General features: G+C 38.6%; 1 protein-coding gene across 1 annotated transcript; it reads right to left on the bottom strand.

Annotated features, from left to right (window-relative positions):
• Positions 1–2,468: 2,468 nt before the first annotated feature.
• Positions 2,469–8,440, bottom strand: LOC114271854 (uncharacterized). Its single transcript, XM_028213496.2, has 7 exons — positions 8,190–8,440; positions 6,440–6,813; positions 5,770–5,997; positions 5,300–5,654; positions 4,949–5,073; positions 4,688–4,823; positions 2,469–3,095 (listed from the first exon to the last, which is right to left on the bottom strand). The coding sequence occupies exons 2-7, from the start codon at positions 6,781–6,783 to the stop codon at positions 2,856–2,858; spliced, it is 1,428 nt and encodes a 475-aa protein (XP_028069297.1). The 5' UTR covers positions 6,784–6,813; positions 8,190–8,440; the 3' UTR covers positions 2,469–2,855.
• Positions 8,441–19,228: the final 10,788 nt, after the last annotated feature.

The raw sequence follows: 19,228 nt of genomic DNA, 5'->3' as shown, positions 1-19,228 counted from the left end.
AAGTATATGTAAGTAAAAGAAGTGTACTTTTTTAGTTTACCCAAACACCTACTAAGGTTAATAGACATTATGAATGAAAAATGCTTGAGATATCTAATTTATTATTTTTAAAAATCATTTCTAATCATGTGTTTGGCAAGTATTAAATTTTGATTTTTCAAATATTTAATCATGTATGATCTAATTTTAATATCACATCATTAAAAATCATTTAAGAATAATAAATTAAAGAATGGAACATTATCCAAGTTATACACACAACATATAAACATATATTTGATTCGTTTGAATGTACCATCCACAATTATGAATCAATAAAATACCGTATATTATTTACATGTTCTATCAATGTGTGAATAAATTTATTTTCTTTGTAAAGTGTAACAGTTTTAGTGAGTTATTATATTCATTTTTCAGTAAGTTAAAATAGTGTATAAACGTATTTATAACTTTCAAGCCATTGCAGTCGCAATTTGGGAAGAACAACTAATCTATTGAATCATCCCTTATGTGCCATTATCCAACTATGAAACATTTCTCATGATCTTTTTCAGTCAACCCATGGTTTGTTTCGGTGAAAAATATGTTTCATAGGAATGTTTTTTGCCAAAAAATATTTTTCGCAAAAATCGTTTCTTACGTTTGATTGTATTTTTGAACTTAATGTTCTAATAGTTGCTTTAGTAGTGATAGTGGTGATAGCGACAAAGTAGAAGTGGAGGTGGAGGTGGAGGTATCAAGGTGGTGTAGTGGGACAAAGGTAATAGTGGTAGCAGCGACAGAAGTGGTGGTGGTGGTGGTGGTGGTGGTGGTGGTGGTGGTAATAGGGTGGAGGTGGTAGTGGTAGTGGTTGTAGGGGGTGGAGGTGGTGGTGGCAACTGTGGTTGTGGGGGGGTGGAGGTGATAGTAGTGACACTAATGTGGTATCATTGATAAAAGTTTGGTTTGAAATACATTTTCAGCCTTTTAAACGTGAAAAATATTTTGTACCTAAATAGGCTTATTTTCGGTTGATTGTAGAAAACAATTTCTGTTAACATTTGTTTTCTGTTGTACTAAACACCAAAAAATATAAAAAAAAAATATTTTCCCACAGAGATGTAGAGTAAGAATTACAACTTGAGTTTGTCAGGTTTAGAGGTTACTCAAGCATAGCTTCAATTGTGTTAAAAGTTGTCTAAACTCACCCAAATTTAAATTGCAACTTGAATCTGTCTATCCAAATCCAAACTAATTTGAACTCATGCTAGGACTGATTTTATTATTTATTTATTTTTTCAACCAAAGCTGATTAATTTATTAAAATTAGACCTTATTAATATATTTTTTGATAAAATTATTAATAATATCACAATAAATAATTTATATAACGAAAAGAGACCAAGGAGAGATGAGAATCGAAACCGATACTTAGAAGAATAAATAATAAAAAAAAAGATTTTGTACTGTATTGTATCACTTGTGAATATGATATGTAGTAAATATGGATAATAGTCCAGATAATTTTAACATAAATCAGAATTTATGTGTATTTAATACATGTAGATTTAGGCTTCAAGCTGCTCAATGTCTCTCTATTCCAGCCCAGTTCAAATTTTTATAAATCTAAATTGTGCCCTAGCCCACACCGAATTCAAAAGTATTGTCCAAACCTTAAAAAGTTTCGGGCTGGGCTCAAGTTAATGGTGGGCGGAGCTTGTGTAGCTTACTAAATGATTAAAAAAAAAAAAAGACAGATTATATTAACGGTCCCTATAGTTTAAGTTTTGTGTCACGTAACACATTTGACCTTAAATTTTAAATCGTCAATTGAAAATAACATTGTTCAATTTCAAAAACAAAGTTGTCAATTTAATAAAATACAAACTAATTTGACAAAAAAAAAAATTTGAATCTTTTAAAATGATTTTTATCCACTAAAAATAAAATTATGAGAAATTAATAAATTTTTTAGACATTTATTTAAAAAAAGAAATTACCAAATTACTTTTTATTATATGTTTAGATGATAATCATGTAATAAATAATTGTTTTTATTTTCAAATTAGTTTATATTTTTTTTAAAATCAAATATGACGACAACTTTAATATCATTATTAAGCCAATCAATTAATTTAAAAAATCCAAAACTAAAACCATTTCATACATTAAATATATCGATTACATATTAAAAACCTAACAACCATTCATTACATGATCATCATCTAAACATATAACAAAATTAATTTAGTAAAATAAATAAATAAATAAATATCTAAAAAATTTATCAATTTTACATAATTTTATCTTTAATTAGTAAAAATTACCCATAAAATTGAACAATTGCATCTTTAATTGTCCTTATTTGAAATAAGATTCAAAATTCAAGATCAAATATGTCACAATGAAAAAACTAACCCCAAACTATAAGAACTGTTACTGTAATTGGCCCTTAAAAAAAATTAAAAAACCAATAAAAGAATAATAAATAAAAGAAACACACCTAATGAGCCGTTGAAATTGAATTATGAACATTACATCACAATCAACTATAAGAGAATGTCACAATGTCACAAGATAACATGGACAAAATAAAAGTCCCCAAAGATCAGTAATCAGAAATGAAGAACTGAAATCTCATAGAACTAAATGATTATGGGGTGATAAAAATGTCTTACAAGGAAAATTATGACAAACATTGCACTTTAGGTGAGTAGTTGGTCTTTCCAACATTTTCATGGGGTCAAACTTTCTCGGAAAAAATATCAAGAGATCAATAACAGACTAACCTACAATCTCAAATTTGAAATCTGTAGTGTTTGTTAGCTCACCAAAACTGCTGGGTAGCTCGTGCGGATTTGAAAAACCATACGAGCTTAGAAACCAAAGAAACCAAGCTCACTGGCTCTCTCCTTCTCAAATGTCTCGAAGTATTGATATATGATAGTGACTGCAAGCAGAATCCCGGTCCCTGAACCAATTGCTCCCATGAAATCTGCCAAAACAGTCAGGGCACCAATGCACATGCCCCCAAAGGCTGCTGCGGTGGGTATGTAGCGGTTTAATTCCTTCTGTAAATTTGATTCACGATGGCCCGGCATCACCATTTGTTGTTCCTGAGAATCAGCAGGGTGAATACATATAAAATAGAATAATACAAATATATTTCTCAACAAAGGTATGATTTGCCTTGAGAGTATGTCACATTCATCACAGAAAAACTTGGACATATATATGATTCAACCCTGTTTGTTTTGATCAGCAAGAAGAAATTCATTAAAAAAAATGAGCAATTACAAATAATTTGGTTCAAAAGAGAAGGCCGAGTTGATACTTTCAGCAAAATTTTCAAGAGGGATCTACCTATTTTGTGTAATCAACAATTTACATACAAAATACATTACATAAACCTATGAGATGAGATAATGGCATTGACTGCAAACACTATTATTAAGAGTAGTTTAGATTCAAGTAGAATGTTTTTATTTAAAAAAAAAAAAAAACTTATTTCCAAATTTTAACTGGGCAGCATAACGCAATTACTGTATTATGGCAATTTGAAACCGGCCCGACGGGAATCCCCGACCCCGATTTGAGCGGTTCTTCCCCGAAAAATACCCCCGACGGGGAGAAGACGGTATTTGAAAATCAATCCCCGATCTGTTTCGAGCAGGGGACGGTGATCAGTGTTCAAGCCCCGGCCCGACCCCGGCTCCATCCCCGAATTTCCCCAAAATTAAATTACTTTTACACCCCTTATATATATATATAATAGACCAAACCCCCTCACACACAATACAAACAACCCGTGCATGGTCACTCTCACTCTCACTCTCTCGTCTCATTCTTCTCTCTCACTGCCTCTTAACTCTCGTTCTTCTCTCTCTCTCAACTCTCTCTCTCACTCTCACTCTCACTCTCGCCTCTCGTTCTTCTTGTGCTTCTCTCTCTCTCACTCTCACTCTCACAGCCACCGTCGATCTCACTCTCACTCTCACTCTCAACCCTCTCACTCTCACTCAACTCTCTCACTCTCTCTTACAGTCGCCTCTTGTTCTTCTCTCTCTCACTCTCATAGCCACCCTCGATCTTGCCACAGCCAGCCACCCTCGATCATATCTGTTAGATCTATACTCAGATCTGTTCTCTCTCTCTCTCTGTGATCTGTATTGTTGAAACATTTTTTTTTTCAGATTATTTTTTTTAATTTAAATCTGTTGATGATGATTAAAACATATATATATATATATATTTTTTAAGATTTTTTTTTTAAAATTTAAATCTGTTGTTGGTGATGAAAACATATATATATATATATATATTTTTTAGATTATTTTTTTTTTAATTTAAATCTGTTGATGATGATTGTTGGTTTCTCAGATCTGTTATATTGATTTGTTGTTCTTGAACAAAATTAAAAAAAAAAAACTCGGAGATTGTTCGGGTGGGGGAAACCTGATCCCTGTTAGGGGACAGTGACCCGGGGGGGGGGGGTGATGGGTTCCCCGCCGGAAATCGGGGACGGGGATTTTGTAACCTTCGGGGATCGGGGACGGGGAGTGTGGTGCCTGGCCCCAGCCCCGGCCCGGCCCATTGCCATTCCTAATTACTTGAGATTGAGATAGCCAAATTAACAAACAACTAACAAGGTCCATCTTGCTTACACCAACTTGCAAAGAGCAAAACGGAAATCATATAAAAATCACACCTTGAGCTGCTTAGCCACATCTTTAGCAGAGGACCCAGATACTTCAATCCAAGTTTTTGAAAACAAAGCACATGCTGACAACATAAACACAAGATAAAATAGTGCGTGGAAAGGATTTGCTGCCATGTCCGCCAAGCTGCAAATCAGAGATTAACATTATTTGTTAGTATAGCTAATGTAACTATATAAATACTTTACACTGAGAGGTATGCAAGCTATGACATAGCAAAAGATGAGAGAGAGAGAGAGAGAGAGATCAACCTTGATGGTGCAGTAATATAATATGCAATACCACCAACAGGGACGGATTGACCAGAATATTCAGATTCCTTCCACTTGCCCAACAGGTTCACAAGGAAATTCCCACTGTATCTCCTGTACAGCAACTGCACAGACCAAAAATTAGATCACATGAGAATCTACTTCTCTGACACACAAACTTATTCTGTATCCGTGCTAATAAGTCGGTTCAAAATTTTGAAATTAACAAAACTGTTCTATATTTGTGTTAAAGGGTGGGCTTGAACCTTTGGTCTTATATTTGATTATCCGAATACTAGAGCAAAACAAAAGACACCAACTTCTGCATACACCAGTGAAAAGTTGCAGTACCTGGGAAATGAAGTAAAGATTGGAGACAAGTGCAGACTGCAGAATGATGGGCATATTGGAGGTGTAGAACAGCTTGATTGGATATGAGCCCTGCTGTCCTCGAGCATTCTTTGACCTCACAGGCAAAACCACACGGAACCCTTGGAAGTAGATAACAATAAGGAAGACCAAGACGGTAGCAAGCAAGTTTGTTACGTTTGGAAGGTTCTGCCGGTAGAATGCCTCACGCAGTGCACGAACCTTGTCTGTTCGAGTTATCAGTAAATGAAACAAAGCAATAACGGCACCTTCAAATTCAGCTCCACGCCCACTATTAATTGTGGTGGGACTAAATGCTTTCCAAATAATGTTCTCACTGCAGAGAAATCACAGAAATCTCAAGTAACAAATTTTTTTTTGGATGCAACTTAAATAATAATATTCAAAACCCATAATTGCCGGTAAAGCCAACAAAAGGTACAGAAGCTCACCAGATGTTAGTTGCTATGAAAAGGGATATTCCCGAGCCAAGACCATATCCTTTTTGAAGAAGTTCATCTAAACATATCACAATGATACCAGCAAAGCAGAGTTGAATGATAATAAGAATGGCATTTCCAACTCCAAGCTGTCCAACACTTCCATACATCCCAGAGAGAACGTATGCAACTGCCTCCCCAACAGCTATAAGAATGCCCAACAACTTCTGCGCACCATTTCTGAAATGGAAAAATAATCATCATGTGGAACATAAATGAAACAAGCAGCACAAGTATGTTGCAGTTAAAAAAACATAGAAATCCACCTTAACCCATAAAAATCATGGCACATTCAAGCAATCGTAAGGCATGAGCATTCCTCATACAATGGTCATTCCAAGTTCAAACACAACAGCAATTAAAAAAGAGCACACATACTTATATTTAGAGGGAACTTTTACTTTCCTTTTTTGATGTTGGATAAATAGAGCTTTTTACCAAATTTTAATTGGGTAAAATAAAATTTATGTCAATTAAATTTAAAAATCATATGCCGATCAGCAGTGCGAAAACTAAATTCTTCCTCCCAAATATCATCAGAGGTGAGGTAAATTGATTAATGCAAAAGGTAGTCATATCATAGCACAAAGCTAAAGAGAGCATAGCCTCATAAAATACTCACAAGAGGGCACGATCCTCCCGTACATTATTGTCCACTTCAATGATCTTGGATCCAGCCAAGAGTTGCATAACCAGTCCAGATGTCACAATGGGGGTGATCCCCAGCTCCATGACAGTCCCACGATTTGAGGCAAGAATAACACGCATCCAATAGAATGGATCTGCACCTGTTGTAGAGTGTATGCCATACAGAGGGAGCTGACTGCATACCAGAAAAATAAAGAGAGAGATCACAGTGTATATAACCTTCTCTCTAAATGGAACCTTCCTGTCGGCAGACTGAACTTCAGGCAGAAATGAAAGGAATGGTCGGACAAGATGCAGCACTCTAAACCCACCTCCCATCTTGTTTAGTACAAACCAAACCAACCCAACCTGCATTGGGAATTCAAAGTAAAGCATGGCATCAACAACTGAGTATACATGTCAACAATTACATCAATGATTTAAACTCAATACTGCAAAGGTTTTTGCTTTTTTTTTTTTTTTTTTTTTAGAATTTAATTAGGGAAAATGAGGGGGAAAATGAAGTTCAAACCATAAGGCCTCTCAATCCTAGGGTTAACAGTTATGAGTTATGACTGGATCCATGAAACACAGCAAATAATATAATCAAGGTTAAATTAAAGAGACAAATTATTAGAAACGGTAAGACTCAAAAGTCGTATGTATACATGCACAAAAACAAACAGCCATTAAAATTTCCAATATATTAAGAGAGAAAAAAATATGGCATTGCACTTGTGTGTTAAGGGTTTATTAAGTTGCATTTAACTATAACGGAAACTTAAATACAAAGGGATCAAAAGCACCGGAAAAGTCTTTTTTCTTTCCATGTCAAAGGTTCTAATCCTCCTATCCAACACATTTTAGTCTTAACAGTTAATAATCACAGTAGGCTAGTCCCCTCTCCCCCTCCGGCCTAGAAAAATAATCATACTAACCCTCCGTTTGTTTCAACATAAAACATTTTCTAAGGGAAAACATTTTTTATGTAAATTTTTTTTTAAAATGTTTTCCAGAGAATAATTTTCTATGTTCGGTCGCAGTAGTAGTGGGATGAAGGTGGAGGTGTGGTGGAGGTGTGGTGGAGGCGATGATGGCTGTGGTAATGTGGTGACATTAGTAAGACACAAAAAAAAAAATTCTGGCTTTCAAAAGTGGAGCGTAATAATACAATAATCATTTACAAGTAGTAATATAGTCTTTGGGGTCAATCATTTTCATGGATCAATATCAGACAAATAAAAAACTGAAATCATATTAGAACCAGATTGAACGTGAAGTCAACCCTCAAATCTCAGTTAGTTCGCACCAAATACCTAAGAATCCTTCAGGAGTCCAAACACTAGTTCGAAAAGTTTATGACTTTAATCATTAAAATTTATAAAGTTTATCATAAATCTTAAAAAAAAAAAAAAAAAATTCCCAAATACACTATTTTTTATTTCCCAAAAAAATAAAAAAAACAAAACAAAACAAAACAAAAAGAGAAAAAAGTCAAACAAATGCCCAAACATACACCTCCACACTCGCACAGATCTAGGTATAGACACCTAAAATCCAAAATTCAGTTTTTGCCTCATTCATTCAATTTTCCCAGCAACCAAACAAGAAATGAATAAGAGGGATACTCATCACATCAAAACCAAGGTCAAGGAAGCTTAATTTTTTTTTTCCAGGATTGCAAAATTACAGATCTGTAAATCTATGAATCAATGAAAAACTAAGAATAGGATTCAGAAACTAACCGTTTGAATTTGAATATCTGAAACCCTACTCAGAGTTGGGTCCCTGGAGATAGATTGATTCTTCTGAGGCGCTTTTGACAATTGCGTATTGTGGATTTTGCTTTTAAATCTGAGGGAAAAAAAAAATCAGAAAGCGACTGAGAAATTAGGGTCTATATCTGGAGGTGTCGACGTGCCGCTTTCGTCCAACAATTGTGTGCCATGCCAGTTGGTACTTGGCACGTGTGAGCGATGATGTTTTTTTGAAATGTAGGTGTTGTTTGAGAAGTTTGTTATTATAGTTGATTATTTAGCTTTTTAATTATTCTAGTTAAAAAAATTGGGTGTTAGGAAGTTAGTTGTTGTTGTAGTTGTTTCTTCTTTTTTTTTTTAGGTTAAATTGATAGTTATACGAGAAAAAATGAAATGGTTATAAATTAGATATAACATTTTATCTTATTTGTTATTTTAAATTATTTTATTTTTTAATAAATTATTTTAACCCAATCTTCTTTTCAAACAAGACCTTAATCAACTTAATCATGTTTGAGAACAAAAAATAAGTTACAATTTTTTAAAAAAAAATTATCAAAATATATATATATATTTTTTTTTTTGGGAAATGACCCATAAATCCTAAAAGGTGGAATTGTAATCTATCAGTCCCATATTTAATTTTGTACACCGAAAGGTCCCATTATTTGGGGGTGGACAGTTTTGCCCATGAACGTACTGTTCTTGATTTGGTGATATTATGTTTGAATGATGTGGGTGTATGTAACGTTAGGGGAAAGATTTTTTTTGGCTTTAATAGTGTATGTAGGGGAATCCACGTTATTTATGACTAACACGTTGGTGGCCTGCATAATTTTTAAAGCCCACATTTGAACACAACCCATCATTTTGCAAAAACCATACTTTGGTGGACCACATCAAGTTGGTAAAACATCAACTTCATGAACCACATTTGGATGGCCCACTTCATAACGCAAGCCCAATCTCTGAAGCTCCACATTACGAACAGTCTTTGAAGATTGAGGCCTTGATTTAGAAGTGTGTTCTACCGTAACTGAGGAACAGGGTTTGGAAACGGAATTGTTGTTTCCAAAACCAAAGGATCGTGTTGTCTTCGTAATCCGCGTAACCAGATCCCACATTTAACGGTGTAGATATTTGGTAGAACTGATTCCGATTGAGTGATTTACGCCAGTGAATACCCCAAAATCCCCCCAAATCCAAAACGCGAAACAAACCCCTAAATTGTTGTGGGTAGATTTGTTTTCTTTGGTAGGGTTTATAAGTTGTAGATATTTACTAGTATTTAAGTGTGGCCGTCATGGTTGCAACAACTGTGATACACTGCGTTGTGCTTGTAAGGATCCCACAAACGATGAGGACTCCGCGAAACAGTAAGTTTTCTCTATTCTGAAATGCGTTTTGTGAAATAAGTATTGTGTTTGTGTGTGTTGTGATGTCATATCTTGTTTGTTTTTGTTTTGGGGGTACTAATGGTGCGATGTTGGGATGTGGTTTGATAATGTGTTTTGGGGAAAAAGTGTTCTGAAATTTATTTTGTGAAATCAGTGTGCACAACCATAGTTGGGATGTTATGTTTATGTTTGAGTTTGTTTTTTGGGATACTGTTAGGGCGATATTCTGATGTGGATTCTGAATGTGTGACCGTTGAACGAGAGTGGCCAACATTTTCGATAACTGTGGGGGGTGGGTGATTGGTGGCATTGGAAACATTGGGGGAGAGAAAGCTTTGCGTTTTATTTGGGGTGATTGTTTTGTTGGTTCTAGAGTGTGGTACAAACTTTGTGATTGTGTACATTGGAGTGTTTTGTTCGACGAGTGTTTTTTGGGCTGGGTTGGTATTTGTTTTAATGATTGTTTGGCTGTGGTGTTGGTGTGGTGGTTGTATTTTTGGGTGTAACGTATCTGTTGTATTGTTACATGGTTGGGGGTGTAAGGAAACAATGGTGGTTGGTGTGTAATGTTTGTTAGTATGATCGTGACGAGCTCTGTGAATGTTGGACATGGTGTGGGTATGTGGTGAATATGTTGTGGGCAAGGGGAGTTTGTAGTTGTAATATTTTCCAAAAAATTGGGTGTATAACATTCGCAGGTTGTTGTAGTTGTGTATGTACGTTATTTTGATTATTGTTTTTTATGCATTTTGATGTTGGAATATGATGATTGTTCAAGATTGTTGTTTTTTTATGCATTTTGATGTTGGAGTATGAATGGGATCCTTCGGATCACTTTACCAAAAAAACAGGACTTGGACGTGTATTAATTTAAAAAAAAAAAGACCTGGTAGACTACAACTCTCCAAAATGGGAGTTTCTAATAATTTTCCCTTATTTATATTGAATTTTATTTTCTATTTGGCTGTTAATTATGAATCTGGAAGTTTACTTAAGAAAATATTTATATGGGATTTGACTCCCTAAATTACAATTGCCAAACATAAAGAATAGAAATATTTAAATTATCCAAAAAATCTAACATTTAAATATGAGATCGCTTGCATTTGCTTAAACTTTGAATTTGCATAAAAAGACATTTAAAAAAAGAAGAAAGTTGTGGTTTAGTTCTCAAAATAAATGAGTTCCTAAAAATTAATTTAACCATAAGTTATTTTAACATAACAATTATAGCGATTTCGGTTTTTTCCTGTCATTTATCGTATTCCGGACTCGGGTTCCGTGGTTGTATGTCGTTGTCTATACCTTATTTCCATCATTTACTCTTTGAATTTGAATTTGGAATGTCTTGGGCGTGTTTAAAACAGGTTGGTTGCTAATTGGTCTAGAATCTTGTTGCCTAGAATTTTGGTATTCCGTTCGAGCGGGTCCTTTTGCGCTCGAGCGTTGCAATCTTTCAGTACCTTGTGCTTCTGCAAAAATACTGGAGAGGTGTTTGTAAACGTCCCCGAACGTCCCGGGAATGAATCCCGTTTTGTTCTTTAGGGCTTACTACAGTTCAGGACTCAATGTCACAGTCCTGTATCTAATCTCACAGAGTGTAATGCAAAACCGATGAATCATCAAAGAGTCCAAATCCGACAAATCGTTTTTGAAAACAGATTTTTTGAAAGAAGTGTCAAACATGGACTGCTTTGCCAAATACAGAGTCGCCACCTAAATATTTTATTTTGGAGGGAATTTAGGAAACCTTGACTCGTTGCCTAAGGCCACGTGTCCGTCATCACCAAAGTTGCCTCGGCTCGGGAACTTGGGTACGATTGGGGAAGGTCACTTCGTGAGCACCCCCATTCGCCCGATCAAAGATCGGCCTCTACTAACCATGATATCGAGTTTTAAAAACAATATGAGCTCTTATTCCGGTTATTAGCCTAGAATTACTATGTGATACGCAGAGCAAAACAAATATAGACTAGATTGCCTAAGTTGGAACAAAGCATCGCATATCCATTTGTTTCGAAAATGGATTGAAGTTTGCTACTCGCAAGTAGGCTAAAACACGGGTTTCGACGAATTATTCCAACTCAAACAACCCAACCTTCACCCACAAACATTCAGGCAGGTATATCACATAAGCACATAGCCTCATGGTAAGCATGCTATCATGGCAGTCACTCACACACATGCAAGGATGCTAAAGCATAAATACTTACCGAGTACTCCAAGCCAAAACAGAAACTAGTTAGTAATGAATGCATGATCCTAGTTCATGTTAACATGGCTAATGCAACACATGCAAAAATGCAACTAGGATGGGCTCGGCTATTCTAAACATGGCATATGAAATGCAACAGATAACATGTATTTAACTTTGGAATTGAAATACAATGCAGTTAGCATGATGCGCCGAGCCCGGTGTATGCAATACAGATGAATGATGCAAACATGTGAGCGTAAGTATGCTAATTGAAACATGCCCTAAACTAACCATCAAAAACTAGTAAATAAAAGGGAGAAAGACGTGGGGTTGGAAGACATACATCACACACACACACACTTATTACACAATTGTGCCCTCTCTCGGAGGGTCCGAATAAATATTACACAACCAAAATGGATAATAACTCACAGCTAATTATTACACAATTCTAGCTAATTAACAAATCAACTAAGTAAGCAATAAACTAGCATGCAAACTATGTAGAATGGACTGCCTCGACTCTGTTTTGGATGACAACGGATGCATGCATGCTCGAGTCACCTTGCCGAGAAATCCATCGCGATGCCCCGACTCGCCTTTGTTTGCAATTGAACTCAGAAACTTGCACAAAGTTCCAGAAGGCTGAAACTCCACCCTGGGAAGCTGTGGGAAGGTTGCCGACCAGCCCTTGGCCTTGGAGACCACCTGCCGACCACCTTTTGTGGTGGAGACCAAAAGAGGTGGTCGACGTGCCAGAAAAGCTGGTCGGCCGACCAGTTTCTGCCTCCTGTTCTTAGTTTTCTGCAACACAAAGCAAGAGAGAGGCATAGCAAGGTATTTTCAACAAATGTGTGTATGACCACTCTCTCCATCATTGCACAAGCTCCAGGGAGTGTAGTCCTCGATCCTCGTGCCATCCATCACATATCCCGATGCATGATGGCCGAGGAGTCAGATTGCACGACTTGATGTAAAATGAATGCACAAATGAACACAATAAGGCCTAAACTCCATCAATGGTAATCCGGAGTGTCGGCGACAGAGAATCGAGGCACATTTTGTCACTTGGAGTACGAAACATCCCTCGTTTCTCGTGTTTGGACTAAACCCTATTCCAAACACAATGCAATATACATGGAATGGCATGGCATGCAAAGACAATGCAATAACTAGCATGTAATCCTAAACGAAATGCAAATAAGACATGCAAACATGCAAGGAAAGACATGCAAAGGTGCAACTAGTATACGCAATGCTATGAACTACAAATGGCATACTCAATGCACATGACGCTATATGGCATACACAACGCACATATGACGATGGACATACACAAAGGCATACACAATACGACGATCAAGCACGTGACAACATGGACATGGCATACATAATGCGAGATGGACTTAAACTAAAATGAATGGGCCTCAGCTACACTCAAATTAGTGGCCAAACATTGTGGAATGAAAGGTAGGAACACTCATGCAATCATGCCCGATGCAACGGACCGAACCTAAGGCATCAAATGCCACTCTACCAAAGCATGGAAAGGGATGAAATATGGCCTACAATCATACATTTCCTGCTCTGAAATGATATGCAAGATGGTCCCGAATCATGCAAATATGTCACACAATGCATGCTAGATGGCCCGAATACCAAAACTAGTGAAGTGCGTTACACTAGAGGTACATAAAGCAATGCACAAATGGCAAAATCAGCCCCAAACAGACCCTAGACAGGTCCAAGACAGTAGGAAAATGGCCTAAAATGATGGCTCAATATGCATAGAAAAGAAGCTCATGCAATGGTCCAAAAATGAGGCAAACTAGCACGATTCTCAAACACATTTAAAGAGTGGAAAACATGGGAATACGACATACATGTAAGCTTTGAAATGTGATGCACAATGGCCCCAAAACATGGAAACACCTCAACATAAGCATGCGATAGGCTCCAAAACTCAAAGCTAGGCAAGGGTATTGAACTACAACCATGCATAGCAAGAATTATTTGATCATGAGGCATAAAAACAGAGCTAAGGCAGTCCAAAATATGCACAAAATCAGTTTAAAGCATAGCCAAAAAGTACTAGAATCAAGGACCAAAATAGCATGCAACACAAGCTAGTAAAGAGGATTTGCACTACAAGTATATGAAGCAATCAAGTGGCCACCAAACCAGCAAAATTCAGAGGTATGACATGCCAAATAAAGCCCAAAAACCCACTTAAATATGGTCCATGCATGCAAGAATGATAGGCTCCTTTGATAGGCTATAAAGAGGGTTGTTCTACACATGCAAGATGGACACCTAAAATGGCAAAATGGGCTCTGGACAGAGTCTATGCAGGTCCTAAAACCCACCAAAAAAGGCCTAAAACATGGCTTGGAAACATGCAAATAAGGGCTCCTTTGTTAGGCCAAAAGTGCTAGTAAACAAGACAAGGGATGAGAGGGTTACCCCTCTCTAATTTTGGTGCTCAAAAACACATAATAACCACTGAAAATCTGCTGGATTTCAGTGATCAAAAGGGCCAACAAAGCTCAACACAAAGGCTCTAATGCATGGCTTAAAGCAAGATGAAATGAAGCATGCAAGGGGGTAGATGACCCCCAACAGAAAAATGGTCTCAAACAAACGTGTTAAGGACCTCAAAATAAGACTTTTTTTAGTTTATGACAAAGCCCAAATATGCTTGCAAACTAGGCTAAAAGATGGAACAAAACAAAGCCAAAAAGAGGGAAATAGAGTGTTACCCTTGTAGCCAAAGGGACCAGCAGCTTCTAGACCAAAACAACAAGCCTTCAACCTCTAAAAATGGGCTCCAAGATGCTTAAGTTGATAGTGGAGGTGTTGTGCTAGGAGGTGGTATGCAAAGGGGGCAAGAACTATAGAGCTTTGAAGCTAAAATATAGAGACAAAGGAAGAGATATAATGTATGCCCAAAAACCAACTTCTCAACCCTTGCAAAGGAAGAGGAGCTCTTCTTTTATAGAGGAACAAAGGTCTAAGCTTCCTCAAGAAGCTTGTGCAAAGGTCCAAGCTTCTTGAGGAAGCTAGAGCAAAGGGGGTCAAGCTTCTTGAGGAAGCTAGAACAAGGTTGCCAATCCTCCATGTATGGAGGATGCAGTCGGTGCCCTCCAGCTGGCACACACTCACAGAGACAGAAAAGGGAGAAGTAGACCGACCAGTTCAAGTGGTTGGCCGACTACCTACCCTGGTCGGCCGACCAGGGTCAAAAGGTTCAAGCTCCAAAGGCTGGTCAGCAGCCTCTAGGGGTGGTCTCCCAACTCAATGCAAGCTAGTGGTATGGTGGGAGACCAGTAATTGTGGCTCAAAAGTTAGGGAGACCAGCTACCTGACAAGAAAAACTAGCCGGCAGAGAAAAGTGGTCTCCAAGAAGAAAAGGTGGTCTCCCACCCTTGTACCACCTTCCAAACAATGAAAATAGGGTCCATGCCAAAAATGAACCAAGACGGATGCAAAACGAGGGTTCGGGGGCCAAAACGCGCAGTCGGGTGTCCCGAAAACTGACTGTTAAGCATTGAAAGTGGTGTGCGACCACGAAGGTGGTCTCCCAGGCCACAGTGTCCCTTTAGAGAGAGGAAACGAGGTGTGTGCCAAAAATCGGAGCAAACGGAGAAAGTTAAGCGGTCCCGAACCGAAGCGCACAACCGACGGCTTCGAAAATCGAAAACTGGTCTCCAAACGGAAACAGTGGTCTACGACCACGAAAAGTAGCCTACGGCCACTGAGAGATGGTCTACGAGACCTCTCCCTCCCTTCGGGAAGAGAAAATAAAACTTGGTTCGTAAATCAAGGCAAAGCACAAAAGAGTCCCGAAGTCCGGAGGCAAGGCTCTCAGCCGAGACTCTGTAACCTCAGAACGAGCACAACATGCGCAATCACCGAGCGATCAATCAATGACGTCTGAGTCTTAAGGTCGGTCAAAAATGGGGTGTCTACAGTTGGCCCTCTTTGCCAGAACTCGGAAGTCATAAGTGACGGGAGTGAATGTCAAAGCCCAGAGACGACCCATTTTTGACAAGGCCTAAGTCTTAGACAAACAGGCGAGATAAACAAGAGATGGGCCCGCAGGCGTGCCCGCAGGCAAGGGCAAAATGCAAAACGACATGCGCAAAGCCGAACGTAACTCATGATCATGCAAAGCAGCAAACTGTAATGAAGTAAATATTCACAATAAATGCAACAGTTTTAAGCAAGAATGCAAAGCAAAACTACATTTCATGCAGAAAGGGTGTAAGAGAATTATTCAATTCTCACTACGTTTCACTCGGAGAATACAATACCTATCCGGTTCGTCTGGTCGCGCCAGCCTCAAATGAACCGTACATACAATATCGTGCCTGTAAAAGAAAGAAACTTAACAGGTACAATACTGTTAGACACATGCATAGCAATGCAAGTGAAAAGTGCGTGACCACGCAAATAGAGTGTGGATGCATGACAATGCAACCTAAGTGTGCCGTATAACAATGCGAATAAAAAATACAAAATGATATGCAATATTACAAAACAATGTAATAATATATAATGTATTGAAACAATGCAAATGATATGCAATGTATTTGAGATGATCAAACCACAAGCAGTACAAAACCTCACAAATATCACGAAAATGATGGAGATACAACAATAAAACTCCGTCTACCATAGAAAAGGTGCCGACACCCTCAAACCACAATCCCATCAGTGGAATAGGTGCGTACACATGCAGAACTATGTATGCGTAGACGGAACACAAAATACAAGTAATTGGGTAGCATGATATAAGTGATGAATGATCTGCTGAGAAAAGATCATGATCCTAAATACTGGATGCAACACACTACACTACAATGCAATGAATGCAATGGATAAGGCACGCGGCCAAACCGTACCTTGCCTAGACAAGGCATGGACACAAACAAACCACGTCTAACACGGAAATGGTGCCGTCACCCTAAAACCACAATCCCTTTAGTAGAATAGGTGCGTACACAAAATCTCATAACCATGCTTCAACGTGAAAAGTATGGGCACATACCAGACCAAGGTCAACATGGAAAGGCGCAAGCCATAAATGGATAATGCAGTGAATGCATGCAAACTACAATACAATATATATATATTCTATATGCAATGGATGGAGTGGATAAGGCATGCGGCCAAACCGTATCTTGCCTAGGAAAGGCATGGACACAAACAGACCACGTCTAACACGGAAATGGTGTCATCACCCTCAAACCACAATTCCATCAGTGGAATAGGTGCGTACACAAAATATCATAACCATGCTTTGGCGCGGAAAGTATGGGCACATTTCAGACTAGGCTTAACATGGAAAGGCGCAAGCGACAGATAGAGGTGATACAATGGATATACGGTAAATGTATGCAATATATACTATGTACGATGCAATGTACATACTAGAATGCGATAGTTAGGAAGTGAAGGTTCCTTACAGGGGCACTTGGCAATGACCTACCTCAGCAATATCCTACCTTATGTTAGTGTGGGAATCTTCCCCTTCTGCTTGGTTGAACCGTAGGTACTACTTTTCTCCCTGACTGTGGTCGCAGCTTTCCTTATTCTCCAACAGGGTGACAAACTAGGTTGGTTCAATATCCAGAATTGAGGAGCATACATATGCTATCTCAACCTATGGGGCTGCCATACAGATTTCAAGCCGAGGATATACCCCTAGGTATTTAAACCAGACTTTAGTCTCAGAAATTTCGAACCTTTGCATTCTAGGCATGAGCCATTCGAACTCTAGTTTCCACCATCTCAGTTGGTCTCCTAGGAACTCAACGTAAACACAGGCAGGTGGCTATACCAGACCACTGGAAGTCGTTCGGGCACGACAAACACCAAAGGAATTGCACCTTTAGAGGATTTAAGGTCTCCTAGACCAGAATAAAACAAATATGATGCAATTGATGTAACAGATAGAGCAATAGATGCAAATGGAGTAACACACTCCAACCACGCTGGAATCGTGAGAGGAGGAAGAACAAAGAAAACCAATCAGGAGCGCATTCCACGCAACCGGAGATAAATTCCAAATACGCTAAAATCATGTGAGGAATGGGACACTCTAACCACGCTAAAATCGTGAGAAGAGGCCTGAAAACAACCGCCTAGGTGCATACACAACGCAACTTGAGATGAATTCCAAACACGCTGAAATCGTGTGAGGAAAATGATACTCTAACCACGCTGAAATCGTGAGAAGAGGCTCGAAAACAACCGCCTAGGTACGTACACAACGCAACCTGAAATAAATTCCAAACACGCTGAAATCGTGTGAGGAAAGGGACACTCAAACCACGTTGAAATCGTGAGAGGAGGTCCGAAAACAAACCGCCTAGGTGCGTACACAACACAACCTGAGATGGATTCCAAACACGCTGAAATCATGTGAGGAAAGGGACACTCAAACCACGCTGAAATCATGAGAGGAGGTCAGAAAACAAACCGCCCAGTGCGTCTACAACGCAACCTGAGATAAATTCCAAACATGCTAAAATCGCGTAAGGAACGGGACACTCAAACCACGCTGAAATCGTGAGAGGAGGTCCGAAAACAAACCGCCCAGGTGCGTACATGACGCAACCTGAGATAAATTCCAAACACGCTGAAATCGTGTGAGGAAACAGACACTCAAACCACGCTAAAATCGTGAGAGGAGGTTCGAAAACAAACCGCCCAGCTGCGTACACGACGCAACCTGAGATAAATTCCAAACACGCTGAAATCGTATGAGGAAACGGACACTCAAACCATGTTGAAATCGTGAGAAGAGGCCTAACAAACCGCCCAGCGCATCTACAACGCAACCTGAGATAAATTCCAAACAAGCTGAAATCGCGTAAGGAACGGGACACTCAAACCACACTGAAATCGTGAGAGGAGGTCCGAAAACAAACGCCTAGGTGCGTACACAATGCAACTTGAGATAAATTCTAAACACTCTGAAATCGTGTGAGGAAAGGGACACTCAAACCACACTGAAATCGTGAGAGAAGGTCCAAAAACAAACCGCCCAGGTGCGTACACAACACAACCTGAAATGAATTCCAAATACGCTGAAATCGTGTGAGGAAAGGGACACTCAAACCACGCTGAAATCGTGAGAGGATGTCCAACAACCCGCCCAGCGTGTCTACAACACAACCTGAGATAAATTCCAAACATGCTGAAATCGTGTGAGGAAATGGACACTCAAACCACGCTAAAATCGTGAGAGAAGGTCCGAAAACAACCGCCTAGGTGTGTACACAACGCAACCTGAGATAAATTCCAAACACGCTGAAATCGCGTAAGGAACGGGACACTCAAACTACGCTAAAATCGTAAGAGAAGGTCCAACAACTAACCGCCTAAGCGGGTACACGACGTAACCTGAGATGAATTCCAAACACGTT

The sequence above is a fragment of the Camellia sinensis genome, chromosome 7 (assembly GCF_055761805.1).
Source record: "Camellia sinensis isolate YWXY chromosome 7, ASM5576180v1, whole genome shotgun sequence".
NCBI lineage: Eukaryota > Viridiplantae > Streptophyta > Magnoliopsida > Ericales > Theaceae > Camellia > Camellia sinensis.
The sequence above is the reverse complement of the archived record's forward strand: the minus strand, read 5'-3'. Positions and strand labels throughout refer to the sequence as shown.

What these genes read in the sequence shown, in the direction of transcription:
- LOC114271854 (XM_028213496.2), bottom strand. Translation starts at nt 6,783, where the DNA reads ATGGGAGGTGGGTTTAGAGTGCTGCATCTTGTCCGACCATTCCTTTCA. An exon ending in TTCATAGCAACTAACATCTG is followed by an intron (nt 5,655 to 5,769) that starts GTGAGCTTCTGT and finishes ATTTCTCTGCAG; the next exon opens with TGAGAACATTATTTGGAAAG. An exon ending in ATCTTTACTTCATTTCCCAG is followed by an intron (nt 5,074 to 5,299) that starts GTACTGCAACTT and finishes TGGTCTGTGCAG; the next exon opens with TTGCTGTACAGGAGATACAG.